At 40.1% G+C, this 25,244-nt stretch overlaps 1 protein-coding gene across 4 annotated transcripts in view; it reads right to left on the reverse strand.

Annotated features, from left to right (window-relative positions):
• Positions 1–25,244, reverse strand: part of negr1 (neuronal growth regulator 1) — a 194,638-nt gene that overhangs the window by 109,858 nt on the left and 59,536 nt on the right. For all 4 annotated transcript variants that reach the window (XM_039811023.1, XM_039811021.1, XM_039811025.1 and 1 more), the window contains exon 2: positions 15,122–15,360. In XM_039811023.1, coding sequence (XP_039666957.1) covers positions 15,122–15,360 — 239 coding nt within the window. The remainder of the gene's footprint in view (positions 1–15,121; positions 15,361–25,244) is intronic.

A 25,244-nucleotide genomic window follows, 5' to 3' on the forward strand; every position in this document is an offset into this window, starting at 1 on the left:
AAATCTTTTTGCTGCTCTTTAATTGCACTTTGGGCAAAAGATACATTTCAGGGATGAAACAGGCGGGCGGCACCCCACTGCTGGTGGTCAGTTCGCATTCAGGGTGATGTATGCAACAGTGCTGTAGGGCCAGGGAGCACAGCCTGTGATATTTATCTGCCCAATTAAGGCCAGTGTATCCCTGAGATGCCTGCCAATGCGTCACCCCCAGCAAATCTGTTTCACAGCTATCCCACTGTTGATGAAGGTTGTATTGTATGATAAACACTGCCTCGAGGACTGTGCTTGGATCCACATAGAAGTGTTTTGATTTATACCTCTGAGAACTAACTTTTGCACAAGACAAGTCATGGCCTAACACCACTGGTGGATGAAAAAAAATAATGTCACTCTCAGTTTGTGTTGCGCTACCAGATGAACACGATAGAACAAAAGTAGCCATGACCATAGACAAGATCATTGTCACGAAATATAGTATCCGACCAAATGTGGTCACAATCTCCCCTTCTCTTACTGAGATATGGTGTTGAATAATGGCCAAAAAAGTGTAACACATTATGGTGTCAAAAGGTCAAAGTTCAACTTCACTATGATGTCATAGTGAAGCTGAACTTTGACCTTTTGGATATAAAATATCATCACTTAATCATTTTATGCTATTGGACATTTTTCTGTCGCCGGCACAGAGGCATAACAAGACTGCAACAAGGAAAATGAAGGCATTTGTGTGGGTGGTTAATGCTTGCAGATGTTGTAATTTAAGGATATATAAAAATGACAGTTTTGTCTGGCTAAAAGTCCAACCCAGAGATACTTACTATATTATTTTAGAAAAACAGCAAATATTGACATTTGAAACCAGAACGGAGGCTGGAGCAGTTGATTTCCTTGTCATTTGATCTTAAAAATTACATAATCAGATATGTGTTTACTGCAAGCCAAACGGTTGATTTCTCTTGCTTGGAAGGATGTGAATAGGCCTAGTATTGGTCGGTGGCTTAGAGAAATGTCTTCTTGCCTAACAATGGAAAGAATAACATACATGGTTAAAGATAGACAAGATACTTTCACACAGGTTTGGGGACCATTTTTGAATTTTGTTGAACAAAATGATGTGGGTGACATTCTGGCAAATGAGGGGAATTCTGAGTAATTTAGTATTTTTCATGCTGGAGTGAGCTGTTTATATTGGCTTGTGACACTGTTTGATTGGTTAGATGCTCCAGATATATCTTACAAGAAGGAATCAGACCACGGTGAAAGGTAATTCTTTTATATAAGTTTTTTTTTTTCTTTTTTTGTACTCTGTTACTGTGATTGCTGTCTGTAGTTTGGTTGTTTTTCAGGGTTTGTCTACATTTATGTATGTCTTGGTTAAAATGAAACGCAATAAACACATTGTTTAAAAAAATGACAATCAATTGGTTATCAACATAGTTGCCTTTTAATTTTTTTGTCAGACTAAATCATTATTTGGCTAATTGTTTCAGCTTTATATCAGACACCTTCCCGTTGTCAATCATCAAACAGTGAAAATCATTACTGATTCACCTCCATGTTACAGTGTAAACAGATATGCACTACAAATTACAGGAGGGCAAGAAGACTGCAAAGACAAAATTGGATGATGCCCAAACTGGACAATGTGGAGAGAAAAAAATGTCATACCAATATAAACTCAACTAAAGATATTTTGGTTATTTGTGGTCTGACCACATTGGTCAGCATTTAATGTGAAATATCTGCAGCGAGTGTTCAGTTTTATTAACACGGAGAGAAAGAAAAGCAACCTACAATTGATTTAAATTCATTAGTGATTGAGAACTATTGTGTTGGAAAAGAGAGACTCAGATCAAGCACAGGGAGTAGTTGCATTTTAGCCTGGTTCCAGACCTCTGCCCACATCTCCTGTATTACTGTACTTGAGCGTTTGTCAACACAAACTACCAGGCCAATCAGAGCTTTGTAGGTAGAAATAAGAATGCTCCAGATCCAGAAAATAGTGACAGAAAAATGGCCACGCAACAAAGTGTGGATGAGTTTGACGAGGCGCTTCCAGACACAACTCTTTCATCGGCATAATTCAGTCCCTCCAGGATTTCGCGATGTTGCGATCGCAACAATTCACGCAAATTTAACCAATCACCGTGAATTTGGTGCAACTCGCAATTTTGACCAATCACCGCAACTTTTCAGCAACTCGACCAATAACCTGAGTTTCCCGCGACTTCAACCGATCCCAGCAGTCCCATGTGAAAGACTTTGCGTCAGTATGTGACTCTGAGAGCCACTGACCAAGCGGGAGTGAGAACGGGTTGAGGTAACACACATGTCACCAAATTAATTTCCTTATTTCTGATATGAAGACGGGACGTGTGTGACTCAGAACATCTCACATTTCCCAACAAAACGTACAGCGAAAGACATTTCAGACCATCCTGCCAATCTGTATACATTTTAACATCAATGTACACTGTAAGGTTTTTTCACTCTAAAGTCGCTGAAAGCGGCTGCTGTTTCAACCTTGTTAGCTCTCTGCAGCGGGCGGGGCTGCTGCTCATACAGTTCCCCCCGCGACTGACGCGCGCACACACACAAACACACACGGTGGATTCAGGAAAAATGGAGATGAGACGTACACGATGACCTAAATTGAGGACAGCTACACTCGTTATTGTAAGTGCAATGATAAGTTAAAGTCCAATAAGTACTTTATCAAACCGTATGAATGTGAGTCCCAGGCCAGGCCAGGTTAGAAAATAAACTAACTATGTAAAGATCAACAAGCCATTGACACATATGTTAAAATTTCATTCATTCAATAAATTATTATTTTTTTGTCTTAAATCCACAAGCCATTTTCATATTATACCAACATCCGCAGCATCCATGAGCCTTTTTGGTAAGGTTACTAGGAAAACTCAGCCAGGAGTAATTTTATTCTCCCTGAAAACAAGTTTCATTTTTAAAAAACTATACCAAAAAAACATCTCAACTTTTTTTTTTTGCAATTTTCACTGTCTCCCGCAACTTCATTGCAACAAAAATACAAAAGACATCGCAACTTTTAGCGAAATTTTTTTACAAAAGCTCCCGCAAAATCAGGCATTTTGGGCCACTACAATCTCAAAAAAAGGCCACAAAATCCTTGAGGGACTGATAATTGTGCCATCAAGAAGACAAACACACATCGGAACAGAAAACATGACAACATGAACAAGATGTCAGGCTGAATAATGAAGTGAACAAAATGGCAATTCAGCTAATTAAGTAATGAACAAAAAACAGGTAACTGGATTAAAGGCCTATCAATAGGCCAGGCTCCCTCTTCACAAAAATGTAGGCATTAGTTGTTTTTTTTATTTTATACTATGTTATTACACATTTCTTTGCAGGCACCTGTAATGCAGCGTGATATTTTTACTTGACTATCATCACAGCTCTGCACCATGACAACTTGCTGTGTTTTTATAAATATTTACTACAATCAGCAACAGTGACAACAGAGATGATTAGATCCTGCCCATTAATCTAATATTATCCACCAGTAAAGGCATGGAGTGAATTTGTTGACCAGGTAAGCATAATTGAAGTGGGACAGCGTCCAAGAAAAGGAGTAAATCTACAGGTTTTTTTTTTTGCTTTGGAACAACCCCATTACTATAATCTGAAGCTCATTTTGATGTACATGTAAACATGCATTTCAAAGTAGAAAGAGTACAAAAACATCACCCTGCTATTCCCTGTGAGTAAAGTAGGTCCAGAATCATCATGCAGAAAGTAATCAAGCTTTCCATAATGGATCGCTCTGAATTTGAGATGAAAAAAGCTCTGCCTGGTTAAATGAAATGTGGAAGAATAAATGCGCAGTAGTGACAGTGTGACAGTCTACCTTTACGTTAAGATGTGTAACCTGTAAAGACTAAACCAAGTGTACATAAAATACTTAAAATGCCTAAGTTACTCTCCACTCGTGTTGTATCTATTCCCTCTCTGGAGAAGAGAGACGTCAGAGCTGAGTGGCTGACCTTTGTCCTTAATAATTTTAATTAACCATGGCTAATGCCAGCCATTTCCGTGATGAGGAATCACATTAGTGCAAGTGCATAAACACACAATCACCTACGCACACGTGCATTAACAAGCACATGTGTAATGTTGCATGCACACGCAAACACATATTAGAGGACAGAGATTTACAGGGAACTAGATAAGAATTCACAAACTCACGCACACACACGCACACACACACACACACACACACAAATGACAATGATTAGTGGCTAACTAAATGTCAGGGGCCATAATGGCAAATCTGTTCCTTTAGACACACTCATATTCTCTCTACTCTTTCCCTGCAATATTAATGGCAGGCCACATTGTTTTAATGCATTATTATTCCACTGAGACTCTTGATACGTTATTCCAGCTGGGGACAGCAACACCAATTCACTATCCTCTTCTCACAGCACTTAAAACACCTACAGTGTTGAGGTACTATTGCAGTAGGATTTCACAGTGTTTGTGTGGTGCGAAATTTGTTTATTTAATATTAAATTATCAAACTTTTGGTCTTTCAAAGCGGCATCAAAGGACAATAACATGTATGTCATCCCATCCACACTGCTTTACATATTTTTCTATGAGACATATTATACTGTACATGTAAGCTTTTTGCAAGAGGGGATTAACTAGGGGATCAAGCCCAAAACTACAATACCCACTTTAAGAAATAAAGTCTGCACAATTGAGGGGGGACCTTTATCTACTGAAATGGCTACTCAATTAGGAGGATAACTTCCTCTGTTGTTAATTTGTTTTTATAACACTTACCGCTATTATAGGAAATTGCCAGTCAAATAGCAGTATTCAATTTTATTGTTGGTTGAGTCACAGAGCCTATTGACAAAATGTCCTGCTACGTTTAAATGAAATATAGAAGATTTAACATTAACCCGTTTAAGCTACTCAACATCAAGTTTAAATGGGTAATTATTTGACCAATATGTTCACACAGTGCAATTTATTTCTAATTGAATAAAGAGCAAGAAAGAGCTAGGTTGCAATTACGCTTAAACTTTAGAGTATTGATATAGCTAATACTCAAGAGGAATCCACAGCAGTAAATGTGGGAGAAATGTCATTCATACTCTGGATTAATTCAGAGAGCTGTGTTAAAGTGGAGTTCACATGACTGTATTTTTTTGACTTTTAAGTGCACCCAGCAATTAGTGAGAGGGACAGAATCATAGCATATTAAGAATAAACTGCGATTTCCGAAAATGTATCGTGCCCAAACATGGTAATTATACTCTGTCCTGACATCAAAGAGAGGGGAGACGACCTGGAGGTTTAACCCTGCATTTCACTTCTTGCTGAGAAACACTCTTCCAACACTGAATCACTCCATGGGCGTGGGTGACGAGTTTTCACTGTGGATCCGCTCTGATCCATATTAATGTCCAAAGCATTTTCATTCCATACAGGATTATGCCTCACATTTAAAAAAAATGTGTTAATCCTATGAAGTACTACATCACACTGAGGCATCTGTAAAGTCTTACATAAAATCATTTAAAGATATACTGCTGTTCATTTCGATAGTGTGTGATCCTGTGATAGTTTGGGAGCAGATGCATGCTGGGAACAGTTACGTTTTCATATAAACTGATTCAATATGTCTGCAAGATTCCTCTAAGCTCAACACCTTGGCCTAGAGTTTTTGAGTTCTCAGTGATGAAAGCTTGAAACACATTACCAGTGCCCATGTAAGCAGTCACCGCTGAAGGGATGTATGCCTCTTTCCCCCTCCTCACTGTGACAAGATATTCTTAGATGAGGTGCTGTGCATATTTAATACATTATCACATCTACAATCTTAATTAACAGAGAGGGAGGAAAAAGAATGGCGGCTGAGGAGGAGGGTAGTCATGATGTGTAGAAGGGTGGGTTGGGCCTGATACCAATCTCTCATTCCTCTGTATCCTACATCAGATAACGGTCAGGGTAGACTGTAAGTAGGTCAGTGTATGCATGGTGGAGATGAGGATATGCAGATGAAGACCAGGGGTACAGTAGAGAGGTAAAACAAGAAGAAAAGAGCTGGGCTGATGTGGACCAGGAGTCAGTAATGGTCATAGTTCATTATGTTGTCAGTGATATCACAGTTTTACTTAGTAATCAGGGCACAGCCACAAGGCAAAACCCTCTCAGTTTAATCGTGTTAAGTCAAGTATATAAAGAAAGGGTTTAACTGCTCAGCAGTTACCCATGCCAAATGTACCTGGAGGAAAACAGGGACCCTTTTGGTAATTCAGCAGACCCCGATGGCGCTGATGATTATTGCTTTTGGCTAAGATTATTTGAGAGACCGATTTAGGCACCGGTAGGTGTGGCTTGTGATGAACATTTTTACTCCCTAAATGACACAGTGTGATAGCCTGACAAGCCAGACCCACATCAAGATGTTGGGTCTGGGAACTCACCATTGACAGGGCTCAATCCGAGGGGCGGGATAAACGGTTGTCTTTCAAATTCCCTCTGCACATAATAGGATAGCGCTACAACCAGGCAGAGCAACGAAGAAGGTAGCGGAGCTAGTTGATAGATTAAACTTTTGCCGTATCCGGTCGGCAAAACTCCGAACACATCTTCCTTTTTTAAGAATGATTTCAGTAACGTTCTTTGTTCTTTTCTCAAAGAAAAGCTTAACTCCAAGTCTTCCCAGAAGATCGCTGTTCCCAGCAGCAGCAGCCATAAGCCCGCCCACCGACTCTATACACGATGTGATTGGCCTGACCAGAGTTTGGTTTTTCCAGCTCGCAAGCCAAAGGAGAGTGCCTAGACCCCCCTGGCTGCAAATTAAATTTGCTGCTGCTAGGGTGCGTCTAGATTTCTAGGCTAACAGTGTGATGCTGCAACAGCACTTTTGCAATACATACAGTATGTAATATATAATATATTAGTTGAACTCTGTCTTCGCATCACTGTACAGAATATTAATATTGTCATAGGTTTCTCTGTATCTGCTGGTGTATCATACTGACTCTAACCTATTGCAATGATTTATTTTTCACCACCAGCATATAAAGCGTTGGAGTTACTTAATTTGCAACAAGAACGAAGAGCAAAAATAAAGTTAATGTTTTAAATTACACACTTTTCTGACGGGCGCTGTTTAATGGCAATGAAGGTATGCAGGGGGGAAGGCACAGATGCAAACGTCTAATTTGTTGAGGTGATACAAGGTCTCTGAGGGGGATAAATGTCACGCAGAGATTAAATGATTCTGAGAGATGAGTAAGCAGACACAGCTATATCTGACCTCCTGCCTCTAATGCAGCAGTTTGTGATTCATGTGTTAGAAGTGCGACGATAACTAGAAATTCTTGTTGCTGTAAATGCCAAAATGAATGGTCTATTTCCCATTGCCATTAATAGTTAAAAGAGCTTTTTGCTACAATGAGGGCAAAATAATAGGAAAAACACATGGAAAGAGGCTTTAACAATGGCGTGGCACGATTACTTTCAGTTTTAGAACTTTCTGTGGGTTCAATCAGAAATGTATGATTTTAAAGTGCCCATATTATGAAAAAAACACTTTTTCTGGGATTTGGGGTGTTCTTTTGTGTCTCTGGTGCTTCCACACACATACAAACTTTGAAAAAAATCCATCCATGCTGTTTTGAGAGAGATACGGTTTCTGAATGTGTCCTGCCTTCAGTCTCCTAGTGAGCTGTTCAAAATCGGCTCGGACTGTGACGTCACAGTCTGAAATGAGCTGGCTAACCACAACCGTTAGCTCGTAGCGTTAGCGTTAGCATGCTACCGCTAATGCTAACGCTAGCATGCTACGTCGTTATCAATAGCAAAGCACTGCTACAACACACACAAGTTCACCATAATCTACAAAAGAACTACTTACATGTGCGCCCTCATTTAGAAGTCTCCCAGCTAATCCTGCCTTGTAACTGACTGAAGTTGTAGAAACAGGCTTTCTTTTACTGTCTCTAGAGTTAGCTAGCTGACATGATCGACATCTGAACTACTGAGCATGTGCGAGTGCAATCAAAGATAGTAGTGAAGAAGAAGATGAAAAGAGGTCTCACTCTGTAGCTAAAACAGAAACCAGGTGAAAAGAGGATCTGCAGCAGTGAGAGAGAGCTGTGCAGTACAACAAAAATATGGTGTTTTTTGAAAATTAAACCATGTAAACCTATTCTGGTACAACCTTAAAATACAGTTATGAACCTGAAAATGAGCATAATATGGGCGCTTTAAGGATTTATGTAGCAAAGTGCTCCATCTCCATCATCAGTATGAAACAGCAGTTTCAATATTTGTATTTTAGCATTCTTCTATTCTGTCCATTCCCCAATAACTTAAAAATGTAGAAATAAATGTGTTGGCAGAACTGTAATGCCATGACCAAACACAAGAAAGCCCAGCAAAGCAGCACTGCTGACATAGATCTACATTTCAAAAAGCATAATTGCTCGGAGGATGAGCTGGTCAAGGACCCTACCCTGCACCTGAAATGGGTTGAGACCATTACATATTTCCATACATATACAGTAATCCCTTCTTGCTACCATTTTCTGTGTCACTCCTCATGGTGCACTGTCTAGCAAAGCAAAAGTGTCAAACAAATCCAATGCCATGAAATCCTTTTACTTCAACTGTAACATTCGTGTTGCAGCATTAATAAATGTTGTATGCTTGGACTGAAAAGCCCAGATTAAAGTGTCTGGCTTTTTTTCTTTTCTTTCCTTTCAGCAGATGAAAAAAAAAAAAAAAAACAGCATGCTCCCAAAAGCTTCTGCAAAATGACAGAGCTGCTGCCTTGCTACATCTCCTCTGTAAAGAAATCCCTCTGTTCTCCATGAGTGGGCCTAAGCATGTGTGTACACAAGTATTGCACAGTGACAGGTAATGATTCACAACACAAAGAGTTCTGACAAAGCAAATGCACAAAAGTACAATATGGTGTGCAGTTATGCCAGTGCAGCACACATATGTTGTAGCCGTACATGAATAAAGAAATGACAGTGGCTGGCAATATACTGAACCAGATTTTTAACTACCTTTAGAACCCTGTCAGAGATGTGACCATAGGCATTCATCAACTAGAGTGAGTCCTCCGTATTTCGGCATACTTCCTGCCTGCAGCTTACACTCTGATACACAGCTCTGTCTCAACGGCTGGCGACCCATTTGCCTGATGACTCCACAGTAGCAGATTTAGAGAACACAATCATAACACCATCAAGCTTTGCTAATAGCTGATAACAGTAAAAATACTAAGCATATTATGGAACCCTATGTTCAACTTTGTTTTCATACTGTTATGTTCAATCATCTCAGTGACCATCTCTTTTTGTTGTTGTCACTTTATGATATTTTGTTTTTCTTGCATATTAGCTATCTAAATACTAAATACTATCTAAATATTACTCTGGCTTTAAGACTCCTTCTTGTAAATGTGTTTTGAAGCTGTAAGTATACATGTGTATATAGTATAGGTGTTAAGTGCTATTTCTAAATAATTCAAATAAAGCTCGTTTCTGTAGAATAAAAATGCCTGCCTCACAGGATAAATGATAGACACCTCTGACTGAAATTACCAACATGTTACATTTGTAACAGAATTGGTATTTGTAGGTCAAACCATTGCCAAATCTTAGGCACTAGGTCACATCCATCAGGAATTCTTGGCATCGCGAAACGTATTATAAAAGCTGACAGCTGGAACATTAGCTTCGGTTTGATTGTGGCCATATGGCCAGTAGCGAGGAACTGCCATGACCTGAAACACCCCTGGTAAGATTTCCATTACAGAATGTACTTCAGAAAGGCAACATCTACAAAAACATGATGGTCCTGTAGTGACCATTACTGCCTGCCGAGCAGCTGACTACGGTTTATCACATGTATATTTGGAGGCACAGTGCACCTGTAAATGTCGCTGAAGCAGAGGTAAAGTGACTGAGCCAAAGCAGCTCTGCTAACCGTCAGTGTGAATGTCATTATTTTGAACTCCAGTCCACTCTTAGGAGTGTACATTGGAGAGAGTTCCACTGTTTTAACAGATGGGCAATGAGGCAATTTTGACAGCAGGAGCACCATAAGTTACAGAAAACAAGCAAGTGAACATTGTTGGGGCATCATATAGCCAATTCTGTTGCCTAATCCATTTTTTGTCATAACCCCTGAACTTGCAGTTATTTAAAAAAAATCTTAGGGTGTTTCATGATACTCCACCGGCAACTAACATCTTGGGATACACTGATATGACTTTATTTCTCCTGATCCATTAACTCAGGGTATCTGCTTTTGCCAAGAGCTGATATGATACCAGTCCAGTGCTCTGTTTCTCCACGATTGATCTTTGTTAAATGTGATCAAATCTAAAGTTACTTCATCCATGCATCGTTTCAAAATGGCTTCCCTACAAAAAATGCAGAAATTATAGTTTTGAAAAAAAATACAGATCATTTTTGATAGCCGTTGCTAACCTGGAATGACATTGTCGGTTACACAGCAAAGGCCTATTACTGTCTTCACATCATACATGTATTGTGAAGCACATGCAGGATGGGATGAGTAGCAGCAATAACTAAGCTAGGGCTGCAGCTAACAATGATTTTCATTGTCGATTAATCTGATGATTATTTTCTCGATTAATCGATAAGTTGTTTGGTCCATAAAATGTCAGAAAATAGTAAAAGGCCGAGTCCCAAGAGGACGTCTTCAAATGTCTTGTTTTGTCCACAACTCAAAGATATTCAGTTTGCTGTCATTGAGGAGTAAAGACACTAGAAAATATTCACATTTAAGAAGTTGGAATCATAGAATTCAGTCTTTTTTTAAATTATTACCTAAACTTATTAATCAATTCTCATAATATTTGGTGATTAATTTAATAGTTGGCAACTAATCGATTAATATTTGCAGCTCTAAACTAAACATCAAAATGAGTTTGATGGATCAGTTTAAGTTGAATGGACAGGTTTTGAAAGAGTGACTTCATTCCCAAGGAGGAAACAAGGGGAGAAAAAGAGAAAGAAAAAGTGTGGTGCAGAAGGAAGGGTTGTTCACTTGAGGGAACTTTAACAAGAGGCGAGGCTGTTGATGGACACATTGGCAGTGGAAGAGATTGCCCCTGTGACCTTTCAGCTATGAGACAGTCGCTTTAAGTGCAAAGGCCATGGAGCTCTGGCAAGTTGACAAGTGCTGATAGAGCATTGCATTTATATTTTAGGCATTGAGCTAATGTGTATAGATATCAATAAACCATTAGTGAGCCAGTAAACTTTCAGCGCCTTAAGAGGGTTTTAATTCTGTGACCCTCTGATAATGGGACAGGCTTGTTAACCTCACCTCCCTGAGGGGGGTGAGGTGAGTTGCACTCTTTTCATCATCCCCGGTTCTGCCAGTTTAATAGACAACAACATAAACAAACACAATGGTTCGAAAGGCACTCAGGGCATGTTCAAGCCAAACCACAGCACTACCCAACACCCACTCAGTTTTATAGGTACAGTGAAAGAAGCTGGATGTTGGCATGTGATAGCCAGCAGCTTAGACAATATGGAATAACAAAATGAGCTGAAGGCTCATAGTGTGCTATTTGTTGATGTTTTCTCAACAGGTATGAACACCTAACACAGTAGACATACAATTACACAAGATTAGGGCTGCAAAGGGGCAAAACATTTCCGGTAAATTTCTGGAAACTTTCTGAAAACTTTCCATTTTGGAAACATTCATGGGAATTAACAGGAATTAACGGGAATTAATGGGAATAAACTGGATATATTTAATATTGCTTTCCATGGAAAGTTTAGCTTGGGAATTTTGGAAACATTCCAATTTGGAAACTTTCATGGGAATTAATGGAAATTATGGGAATTTGGATGGGATGCAGTCCTTGGGCTCAAATGCAGTACTGTCTTCAATCTGTCTTCAATCAGCTTCAATCTGCTGCTGAATGTTGGATTCTAGAAATGATCTGTGCAGTGGGTGTGACCTCAATAGCCCTGCAGTAGGCTAAGTAGTAGACCAAACCATTGACCTTTAGCTTAACATATGAAGGTAGCTAGCATTCTGCCTTTGATTTACTATAGTTATGGTTATATGCGTGCTAAGGTAACCATCAGCGCTGTCTATTGTTTCCAGCCTATCATGAAAAAGTGGGCTATACAATTAACACACATAGGTTAATAGCAATGGGTTATGTATTACTTATAGGTACACTGCTACATTTGTTCTGGGCCAGCCCATGTCTAAATTCATTTTGGACCTCTATACCTAACGTGCTTTATGACATCACGGGTATACCCATCCCTGCATGACTAAGAATAACCCTGGGATATACATCTTTGATAAAAGTCAATAAAAACAAACTCAGCTTGCAATGCATTGGTAAATGAACAACCACCTGCATCTGCTAGATTGACAAATGAGTTGGCGTCATGCATACCAAATGAAAAGATAATGTATAACCTGAAGGGAAAGCCTGGAGAGTTTAAACATATTTGGGGTGGTTTTCTAACATACATACTCCTAGCACAGTACTCCTTTTACATTCAAATGAGGATTGAATCCAGCTCTCAATGTGTGAGTTGTTGAGTTTTATAGTTGTTAATATTTTATCCACTCTTTCAACTAAATTGATACACAAGGACTATTACCTATTTCCTCTTTGCAATCTTTTTTTATTTACTCCGTTTTCTTTGGATAGCTACATACTCTGAAGAAATTAGTGGTCGGACCTGAAGGTATGGGTGAGTGGTTTGGATGTGTGTGGGAATGGGGGGTGGGCTATGAAAGGTGGATGAAGATGGAATGAAGAGAGGGGTGGGCTGATCTGGCATCTAGGAATCATATTCTTGCACATTGTTGCATTTTTTTAGTGCTAGGGCTGTTATGTTACAAAAACAATAAAGATAACAAAACAGGTACAAACTCCTGAGAAGGTAAATGATGATTTGATTTGACTACTCTGTTTGTCCCCAGTGAAATCTGCAACCTCGCAGAATGACCATTGTCCAGGTTGTTTGTGAATTGATGGGACTTCTTTTTTCCTTTTCTTTTTTACAACCTCTAGTGTTTTTGTACCAGAGCCGTGCAGATAAAGACAAAACAAATGCTTTAAACTATGTTTTAGAACAAAACTAAACAAACTGCATGTATGATCACACCCCTAAAATAATTTCCATGCGCTCACTCCATATGTCATAATGGCAATACCAGCTGGAGAGCTGTTTGCACATTGCACAAATCACAGCTCACACTTCTACAAGCAGTGTGTCTGACCCTTAACTTCTTCTATTAATACTATGCTGTCTGTGTGAAAGTATGCATATTCCAACATTAGTTTCTTTTTGAAATACTAACCATGGCTAAGCATGAACTTGTTATGCATTGGATATCTTCTCAGGGAAACATCAAGGGTGTTAACAGTGGGCAATGAATGCAGGCTCACAATTTTGTTAAATAATCACTGAAGCTAAAAAGCAGAAGGTAAAAGAGTTTTCATTTGACAGGTTGTCTGATAACATCATTAATATTCCAACCTAAACATATGCAGAGCCAAGTGGACCATGCATGCTGTAACTCTTTGCGTCAGCCTATTAAGGAAATAGAACATGGCACTTGGAAGATGGATTTTCAGTGAGGGGCTGTTTTCCTGCTGCTAATCTACAGTCTAAGGTATCAGCATACAAACCCAGCCGCCACCCTATTACCCCAGCAAGTAACAATTAGGATGCTGTTGTCAATTAGCTCTCTGTGTCCACAACAGCATTCTTAATGTCCCATAAAACACAAATACACCTATTGACCTTGTGGATAAGGAGATCCACAAAATGAAGTCCAATTTGGACAGCCTCTCAAGAGCTCAACGGCATTTGTATTGTGTTAAAGGCAGAAATTCAAAGCTTTGACACCTGTTAACGAATGAAATGCCATACAGTATACAGCACTAACTATACAAAATTCATTTAAAAGTCTTAAGACGCACATCTTATTTGTTTCCTGCTGTGACAAAACCCAGCGTGTCTTGATTAAAGCTACGCAGTCTGCCTCCAGTCATTTGAACCAACAAGCTTAAAAACTAAAACTTAGTGGGTGTTGGGTGGTGCTGTGGTTTGGCTTGAACATGCCCTAAGTGCCACGGGCACAACATGTACCCTGCAATGTCAGTTTGCCTTCACAGAAGAATGTTCTCTGCTAAAAAGATGTTGTTTATTATTTTATACAACGAATAGCTCAAGCTCTTGTTCTTACTCCGAGTATTAGAGAATGACAGGCATTTTTGCAGCACAGATGGTGACAGATACAACTGTGACCATTAGGTACATGGACCACACAAGACATTGTTGGACTTGTTATAGAAGGTCTGTTGGCTAACTGATCCGTGTAATGTAAAGTAACAAGCAAGATGTTAGATTAAAATAAGGCCGAGGAGGACAGAAATCAGAAAAAAGAGCAATTATTAATCAAAATATCACACTCACCTATCAAATAACAGACAGCATGCCACAGATAAGGTGCAACAGCAACAGCAACAACAACAGCAACAGCAACAGCAACAACAACAGGAATCCATCAGTAACTACTATGGCAAATAGGGTAAAGCATTACAATTATTATTTAATACTAGTGCATACAGTATAATCAGACATAGGGCTGGTCGATATGGAGAAAATCAAATATCACAATATTTTTGACCAAATACCTCGATATCGATACTGCAACGGTATTCCACAAAATATTTACACAATGAGATTTTTGATAAATGATCATCAGTAATGTAGATATAATGACTAAGTGGGTAAATGCAAATAATAGAACAGTTATAACAGTCTGGTAAGTTTAGAAAATGACATAAGTTCACTGTAATGCAGCCTTTAAAACCAGGAAAAGACAACACTTACTGTATGCCATATTACGATATTATGATATCCAAAATCTAAGACGATATCTAGTCTCATATCACGATATCGATATAATATCGATATATTGCCCAGCTCTAATCAGAAATACACACAGAAAAGGACACACACACAAACACAAAGACAAGTGCCTGTTCAGAACAACAAGGACTACCTGTACGCACCTTTTACAATTAGGTAGAGGAGCTTTGGCCGTGGGTTGCGCTCACTCTGAATGGAGCACGTGTACTGACCGTCGTCAGATACATCCACTTTCTGTATCTGAAGGCTGTACTCATGTTTGTCTCCAACGCTGGACACGATGGACACACGTGGGTCCGCAGACCACCGGTCGTTCCCTGCGAATATGATGCTTGAGCGGTTCAGCCAGGCTCCTTTAGAGATCCCATCCAATAGGTAGCACCTACAGTGACAAGAGACACTTCAGTTAGACCTGGAGAAATGCTTGTTGTCAGACTCTGAGAAACAACTGAGTAAAGTAGGCCTACATGCTTTAGAATGTGTCTTGTTTGCCAACTGAATACTATTTTATATTGCTAACAGCAATATAAAATAGTGATTTACTGAATATGAAGGCCTTGACCTGCGACTTAGACTAGATGAAGTCTGTTAAAAGATATAGATTGAAACAGTATAGGATGCCATAGACTGACTGTAAATACATGGTACAAATAGTAGTGTGTTTTAATTACAACTCTTGGCTATATCTGCAGTTTTTCAATATGATCCCCAATGAAAAGTAAAGGCCTTCAGTCCAGCCACAAGTATTTAAACATCCCTGGCTCTGAATAGACTGTATTCTAGGACCAGACTCTGGTTCCTGTGTGACCATTACCGAGCTCAAGGCAATTGAGTACTTTTAAAAGCTAATTGCATGATGATGCTGGGGTCATGTTGTCAGAGGGCAGTTGTTTTAGTCAACATTCCAGCACTGTTTAGACTAAGGAAATCGCATCACATTCTGTGACAAATACGGTAATAATGAGTAGGAAAAGAGGCAATCAAGTTTGGCTCTTTAGCTGTTGTGAACATGCCATGCAGACTGCCAGCACCAGTAGAAAAGCCACCAGGAAATCAGTTTGGCACTAACCACAAAGCTCTTTACCCCCTATGCCAAGAAAATGTCCGTCAGGAAAGCGGGTAGAGGACAATGGTCTAGTCCAGGTTGGTCTTGTGACAAACAATGGAGAACAGATAGTAATAAAAACAACACAAGAGAGCGGTCCAGGTCCTTTGGAAAGTCCACACAGACCTGTCAGTTAGTTAGCCCATTGACCACCTAAGCTGTAGTATTTCTAGCCCTGAGAGAAAGATTTACTGAAGCAGCCTCAAGGCAAGCGTCACTCCTTTTTCTGTTTGTTCTTTCTTTTTATTACAAAAACGTCAAGTGCAAATTCAGCAGTCATGATTATTGAAACTTGTGAAATTATATTAAAATGACATAAATGAAGCTAATTTAGGTGCATGTTCAGCCTTTGAGAGAAACAACGGAGCTTTAAAGTGTAGCGAGGCCTGCTACCTACCTCAACGATCACAGGCGTTCAGTGACTAATAATTTAACACACTTTGGTGAGACCGCTGAGCGTGCCAGCTTCAGGCCTGAACATTAATGCACAATGCACCTGTGCTCAGGCCCCAATCACTGATGTGAACAACTTGTCAACAACTTGCTGGGCTTTCATCATTATATCCTCGTTAAACAGGGTAGCCACAAAACACGTTTATCTCCACTGTATCTGCTGTCGATTTCTCGGTTTTCTCACCCAAAATTGTCCTTTCAGAATCAACAATTCACTCAATATTGGCTTGAAAGGTGGCTGTTAAAAAGTTAACTCCTTCAAAAGAGATCAGACGCTGTCAGTTACAATGTATCTATGGTGACAGCCACTCCTGCAGCATATATGGTTATATACTGCTGACCACATCTGCTGCTGTCTGTGAAGAAGGAAACTACAAACCTTTAGCAGCCACCTTTCAAGGATGGATTTGGGATTAACAAAGCCGTAATGCCAGACATACGGCGGGAGGACACTTCACCCGGCCAGCATCGCTACTTGGACTCTTCTCCTTAATCTTGGTGAAGCAGTCCTTGATGTTCTTTCACTGTTTTTGCAGTTTGCAGCATCACTGCTGAGTGTTTTTGCACTCTCCCTTCCGAAATTATTATTGTTATCTCACTGTCTTTGTAATCTCACACCAAGGAGTCGTACAGATGCCTGTATCTATTCACCTCCTCACAAAACTGTCTTTCAAAACAGGCCATTTTTACATTAGCACCTTGTCTGAGGTGTTGTTGTGTACTGTGGCTAAATCCTTTGTTTCTGCTATATTATAGGAGTAGGAACTACATTGGAACTCATTACAAGTCTGGCATGAGTTTGACACCCCGGTGGGATGGATATAGGCTGCTGTTAGAGCAAAAAAAAAAAAGGAGGAAGACATAGATGTATGAGTTTTAATTGTCAGTGGCCTAAATGTGCCTGACACATTAACAAACTCCCTGAAATTAGTCAACTCGATATGTCTGTACACACAAAAACAGTGTCTCATTCAACGCTGGTTTACTTGAGTATGTTCCCTCTAGATTATTTCTAAGTCACTTTTATTTCCCTTTGAATCATTTCTCATCCTGCTTGTTTTCTCTAGATAGAGAGGTGTTTCACCAACAAGATAATTTAGCTGGACTGTTTACCTGCCTGTCATCTTTACAGATAAATGTACTGTAAGCAAGAACAGATCCTGCTTAATGCCAGCGTAAAGAAAGGATTTAAGTGATTCAAATCCTGTGTTTTTTAAAAGATATTTTAAGTAGTTGGCTTCATTATATTTGCCTTGTTTTTCCAATTTCGTTGAGAGGAAAAAAATAGTTTAAATATCTTTCTTTCCACACTTGGACACTTTCTGTCCAGAGTCATTTAGGAATATACCATGATAAACACAGCCATTACAAACATGCTACATCACGTACTTAAAGTTCCCATGGCATGAAAATGTCACTTTATGAGGTTTTTTTAACATTAATATGAGTTCCCCCAGCCTGCCTATGGTCCCCCAGTGGCTAGAAATGGCGACAGGTGTAAACCGAGCCCTGGGTATCCTGCTCTGCCTTTGAGAAAATGAAAGCTCAGATGGGCCGATCCGGAATCTTGCTCCTTATGAGGTCATAAGGAGCAAGGTTACCTCCCCTTTCTCTGTTTTGCCCGCGCAGAGAATTTGGCCCACCCATGAGAGAGAGACATCATGGCGTGCAAAAGAGCAAAGTGGCAGTTGGTCAAGGCCACACCTCCACCTTGCCCCCCCCCCTCCCTCTCCTCCTAAATAGCATTTAAAGCTACAGACACAGAAATGGCACATACTAAGTAAAGCTCATTGTGGGACTGGCTCTAGTGGCGGTAATTCTGCACCAAGGCTGAATTTCGGGAAAGAGACTTCTTCAGATACAGTATTAGGGGACCACTGAGGCCTATATAAAAGCAGGGCTTAATTTGAGCCGGAACACGCCGGAACATGTTCCGGCACCTCCGACGTTGGATCTGGAACCTTTATTATTAGATCCGGCACCTCCTGTGTCACCAGGAAAAATGAATCGCCTAAATGAAAAAAATAAGCTTCTGTTTGTGTAGTGTTCAATGTTGTTATCTGTCTTGTTAGTCTTTATTCCCCATTGAAGTTCCACAAAAATCTTGTGTTTGCATTTTCGAATGCGTTTTGAGGTGAATTTTCAGGGTAAGACGGAGGGGGGAGAGGGGCGGAGGGAGGGGAGGCACTTCAACAGCGCGGCGCTGCACTTTGCTTAACTTTTTCAAATACGCTGGCCAGTCGGATCCCAAACAAGCAAAAAACGTTTCTGCCGATCAAGAATGTGGAGACCACAGTGAGTTTTTTGGTTAATTTAATAGTCCGATGGATAATTGCTGCTTGTGAAAACGATTATTGCAGTGTATTTTATTTTTTTTACATTTCGCACCGATGCAGCGCGTGTTCTGAAATAAAAATAAACATTGCCCTGATGTACACACAGTGTTTTTTAGGGGGGGTTTTTGTCAAAGAAGCTACGTAGGCAGTGTCATTTTTTGTTTTTTGTTCTGTTAGCTCCAACCCCCGTTTTGAGTCGCTGGATCCACCCCCCCTCTGCGCTCCGGGACCTCCCACTTTACAAATTAAGCACTGTATAAAAGCATTCAAAAAGCAGCATGTCATAGGACCTTTAAAGTATATAGTATAAACTGGAAACCACAGCAAAGTCATGTTATCAGCTATGTATTTCTTCTGCCACATTTTCCTTGTTTATCCCCTCAATCAGGCATAGCGGCACAAAACTGCTAAACACCTAAGATGGGCTTTGCTTTCATCAAGCCCCTTTACTCTAGGAGCCCACCAGGATACAGACTTCCCATGGTTTATACAAAGCTGAGGTAATTATTCCACAGACCTCAGCATCTACTCTGAAGCAGCTTTGACATCTAAAACATGCACTAATTGATACTTTTATTTATCCCTGCTACTGACGAGTGACTGCAGAGGAACCAGGCTCTTTTTTTCTTTGTTTGGCTCACAAATAACATAGTTCAATTCAAACCCCAGTGATTATGACAATGTGCAAAAAAAGGGATAAACTGGTGTTTGAGCACCTCGCATGAATTGAGAATAATGAGAAACCATTAATTACAGTATGGCAGCTGGTAAGAGAAGCAGATTGTAATCCGTTTAGCCAAACTTCTTCAAGCTCTTTGATCGGATGCCATAATTAACACTGGGGCATCAGTCTGACCCACATTCTTATTTGCTTTATAAAATTGCTTACTAGATTCCTCAACTGTAAATATTATTCCTGGCACCAACTCCACAGATCTCGTCTTGCAAACATATTTCAATGTTTCACAGTCTAGCAGTTCACATTCAGCCGTTTTTTCTCTACATTTGGCAGAAGAAATGAATCACTTCTGGATGAGTCCATCTGTAGTCTGAGATTTGTTGTTATGTAACAGTTATATAATAAACATGCAGGAAGTTTAAACTACAATCCATGCGGACACCATGTAAGCTCATTATTATCACAATGTTTTTGCTGACTCAAATTAAAAGGGAAACAGCACGTCAGCCTTATAGCTGTACCTATTTTCTCCAATAAATACACTTGTGATAAGTGAAAATGTTGAATAAGGCACATGCTGTTTCTTGCTTTCCCCCCTTCTATTGGTAGCTTTCTTTGCAAGAATAAATCAGCAATAAAAAATGTTGGGCAGTGCGGGGATGGCCTAGCCTAGAAATCTAGACACACCCTAGTGGCAGCAAATTTAATTTGCAGCCAGGGGGGTCTAGGCACTCTCCTTTGGCTTGCGAGCTGGAAAAACCAAACTCTGGTCAGGCCAATCACATCGTGTATAGAGTCGGTGGGCGGGCTTATGGCTGCTGCTTCTGGGAACAGCAGTCTTCTGGAAGACTTGGAGTGAAGCTTTTCTTTGAGAAAAGAACAAAGGACGGCACAGAAATCATTCTTAAAAAAGGAAGATGTGTTCGGAGTCCTGCCGACCGGATACGGCAAAAGTTTAATCTATCAACTAGCTTCGCTACCTTCTTCGATGCTCTGCCTGGTTGTAGCGCTATCCTATTACGTGCAGAGGGAATTTGAAAGACAACCGTTTATCCCGTCCCTCAGATTGAGCTCCGCCAATGGTGAGTTCCCAGACCCAACATCTTGATGTGGGTCTGGCTTGTCAGGCTAGGAATGGCACTGAAACACTGACAAATTATTACCTTTTATCATTTCTGTGGCCCTAAAACCAAAACAATGAGCTGAAAGATGGTAAAACGCTCCATAAAGCTAAGGGAAACTGCAGGGTCAGGTGATAATATTCTGAGTTTGTCACACAAAAAAAAAGAAAATGGAGTGAAAAAAAAAAGAAAATGTCACATTAACTCTTCTTAATCCATTATTAATATACAAATAGTGATCAGTGCATCTTTAAATTCAACATATAATTTGGTCACTTTGAATAAAAAATGGATTATAGCTACATTTAATAGGCATATTAGGCACACTTAAGGCCAAGTTCTTCTGCAGTACAGTGTCAGTAGACAAAACGTTGTCACATGATGGCAGAGTGAGACAGTGCATTGTTACTATAGCAACCGAAGGCCAAGCCCTGCTGAGGTTTCCGCAAAAAAGTAGCGGCTCACAATAAGCCGAAACCTGCATAATTTGAAGAAGGGGAAATATTTCATGTTTTTATTAAGAAGGGAGAGGAGGACTACACGGTTGCTAGTACACTATATAACAAGGGAGGTACAAGAACAATCTGAAAAATTTCACTTCCAACCACAGCTTGTCTGACACAGATGATCACATCTGTCAGTGTTCAAAAACAGCAACACTCAAATCTATCAAAACAGTCAGCCCTGTATCATTTCTGTCCTGCAGCATGCTGAATGACACTTAATCACTGAAGTGTAAATCAAGCTGCAGCCACTGAGAAGACCACCTGGAATATTTTACTTTCCAGACAGCGTTGAACGGGAGTATGTCGGAAAATAAGTGGCGCACAGTATCATTGTAGTGGAACATCTGCTTTAAGACAATGCTTTTGTGTTTCAGTTAATAGCGGCACCCACTTAACCAGGTTGAATGAAATAAGTGTTTTGAAGAGTATAATGAGAGAGTCATACAGCCATGTAAACGTAAGAGGAAAAGCCATTCATTGTGAAGTCAGGGAGCGATGTTTCATTCCACTTTAGCAGTTTCACACATAAAAAGAGAGATGCTGGGATGACTGTACAGCACTGTAAGCTATACAACCTTTACAACGACTCAATGACCTCAACAGAGCTCAACTGTCCAATGAATCCTCAAATGAGAAATTGCATTTCACACTGACTGACTGGATGATAAAGCACTAGTGAAAGGGGACTAGGTGTGATCAGTGTGTGAAAATCCCAGGTCTTTTCAGCTGTGAAGTCAGAGAGTTCTTTTTTTTATAGAGTGTGAAGGTGCTTTATTTATTAGTAAATCATAACAGGGATGACTGAAATAAGAGAGGGCGAGAGAGGGTGATATAGGTAATATGTAGGGCTGCAATACATTTTTCATTATCAGTGAATCTGCCAATGACTTTCTTGATGAATCGATTAATCATTAGCCCATAACAATTTCTCAAAGCCCAAGTTGACATATTCAAATTGCTTGTTTTGACCAACAGTCCAAAAAGCAGAGCTAATCAGTTTGCCTGATAGAAAACTAGAAAAAACAGCATCTCTTCACATCAACAAATCTTAAACCAGTGAATTATTTTTAGTATTTTTCATTCTAAAAAAAATGACTTAAGCAATTCATTTATTAAAAAGAATGTTGCAAATAAATTTTCTGTCAATCAATCGATAAATCAAATAATAGTTTATTACCAGACATTACCATGTACAATACTTGAATCCTAATCATTTCATGTAGCAAACTAGCCTCGTGAGACCGTCCTGATCTCGCGAGCTCCAGTTTTCTACTCGCAGATCAGTCTGGCATCTTGAGATAGAGAAAATTTGGAGCCGTTCGCCAAACGACCGGGCCAATCAGCATTGGTTTTGAGGCGGGTTAGGTGGTGATAGACAGATGGTTTATCCAATCAGCTAACCAGTATTTTCAGACAGCGGTAGCCCTAATTCTGTTAGCCGCTCGCTAATGCTTTTTTTCTCTTGGATCCTTCTTTTGGAATATGGACCAGGAACCTGACATGGTGCCTTTTATTCCTAAATTCTCGTTACACAAACGGCAAATATCCTTTACCGACATGTTGCTTGCTTGCTGAGCTAACGAGCTATGCTTTGCCTGCAGCAGCAGGGGCGGGCTTGTGGTTGTATTTTCATACGCTTCGTGGATCTGATTGGTTGATTCGGCCCGTCTATCACCAACATAGGTGGTTATAGACAGATGGTTTATCCAATCAGCTAACCAGTATTTTCGCCCCTTCCCAAAAGTTCTCCAACGGAAAGTTCCCAGATGGATATGCCGAGCAAATGCGAAGCAGTCCATCTGGCGGAGTCAGGCTAGTAGCAAACTACTAAAGGTACGAAAGCCCTAATCTCAGTGTCGTGCAAAATAAAAATTCCTTACAGTACATTAAGGGCCCTATTTTCATGGCAGCACCAGCGCAAACAACGCGCCCACAGTTTGGAATTTTCTTGACCTTGAAATCGGCTTTGCCAGTCTGTGTGGTGTATTTTGGTGCACAGCGCAAAATGCACAGGTGGGATGAGAGGCACAAAATGGAGGGTGTTGTTGGTATTTTGGTGGAAAATATGTCTTAGACGTCAATCTGCTGCCACTTTGGAGATTTTATCAATAAGAGCAAACTAAATACTTGGAAGAATCATATCTGTTGTCCACAGCTTGCTTATAGTGTATGAAAAGCTTCTCCTTCAGTTCATTAAATCCCTGCAGCTATCTGGAGGCAGCAGAACACATATGTTGATAAATCTGCAGATTTGAGAAATGCCGTGCCAGTGCCGGGTGCCATTTCGCACAACGTCCGCTACACAGACAACAACCTGATTTCCCAGAGAAGCCGGTTCCTCACTTATTGAGCTACAGTGATCATGCGTCCCTATGATTGGCTCTGTTGTTTCATGAGCGCTGAGAACAGTGATGTGACAGATCTGTATTCACCTTCATTGCCTGCACAGAAATGAATCAAAATAGCAGGTGCGCTTGGAGACATCTACATAGTCTGTGCACCCCAAGACCTACCGCTTTGCACTTGTCGGTGCACTTGCATGATTAAAATAGGGCCCTAAGTACTGAAGTTAGTATTTTGTACAAAATGAAATGTAAAAATGTATTGACAGGAAACTAACTGGCAACTATCTTCTTAATTGTGAGGATTTGCTGTTTTTGTTTGTCTTCAATGACCAATCCTGTCCAATCCGTTCCTAATTTAAGTATTTTTTGGGGGTGTAGCAGTGGAGCTCGCTTGTCCCTTGAGCATTTGTGTCTGGTTGCTTTAGGTTGGGTATTTTAGGGGTGGGGTGTTGAGTTGTTGCAGAGAATGAGGGAAAATGAGGACATAGTTTAGGGCTGTGCAACTAAGGTACAGAGCACCAGGCTCTTAATCCCTAAAATAATCCTGTCGACTGTGGCCAGAAGGACACATCTGAAGCCTTCCAGCTATAATCCACACAGACGAAACCAACACCTAACATCACAGACACAGAGAATAAAAACTGTCTCATAGCCAATAGAAACTCCCAAATCCCACTTCATGTGTGAAGACTTTGAAGGAGATCTATTTTGTATTATTTTATTTTTTTATTTCAGTATCATTTTTGTCTGAACTGACACTGAGGTGGAGCCTATGAATGAGGTACTAGGAAGAAATTTTCAGACCCCTGATTACATATAAAACCAATGCCTCCACTCTGTTGTTACCACAGCAGTTATTACATCAAAACCTGTACAGCATCACCGTGTCCCCTCCAGCTTTGGGTCCCCTCAAGGTGCATCTGCCCTCGTTCCTGCCAGTGCATGCATACAAATCAATTGACCCGTGCTTGAATAGCTTTGGTTGAATGGTTTTGTCTTGTTTCACATGCGTGAAAGCAGCTGAGTCAAAGCCGTCCACAATATGGAACTAGGAAAAAAGTCATCGCTCACGTGTAAACAATAGCGAGAAGCTTTTCCCTCAGTTCCACCCCTCACATGTGCAAGATTTCACAAGCTGTTAATTTCAAATTTGAGCACAAGTCAACACCAGTCTTTCCACTACAACTAAGTCATGTACAGAAAACCAGCCAAAGCTCTACACGAGTAATCTCTGGATTAATTCACATTATTGATTCTTTTTTTCAAGAATTTACATTGACTGAATGAATTCAACATCCAGTGAACAAAAATGAATAAGGCTTACAAATTAGTGGTTGAATAAAGAGTAGAGAGCTGGAATTCTGAGAGGATAAAGAGTAGCCTTTGCTGAGGCATAATGGGCGAGCATTTTTCCACCCCAGACAATTCCCCCTTAAATATGTGAATGAGCTCTGCGTAATACATTCACATCAAAACTGAGTCCACTGCACACTCAGATACTGTTAAATGTCACATTCGAAGACCAGCTAGACAAAGCGCAGATCAAACAAACAGTCTACTGCACCGTTAAACAAAACTTTAAACAAACAGAATATTGTCTGGTAATCTTTTTTTCCTAAGGCAAACTCTACAGTTATTCAGTATCACTGTCAGAGAGCTCTCCTGTGAACACACTATTGGACCACAAAATCTTTACCATTGAATCACAAGCACTACAGTGC

This window comes from Perca fluviatilis, chromosome 9, assembly GCF_010015445.1.
Source record: "Perca fluviatilis chromosome 9, GENO_Pfluv_1.0, whole genome shotgun sequence".
Classification (NCBI taxonomy): Eukaryota; Metazoa; Chordata; class Actinopteri; order Perciformes; family Percidae; genus Perca; species Perca fluviatilis.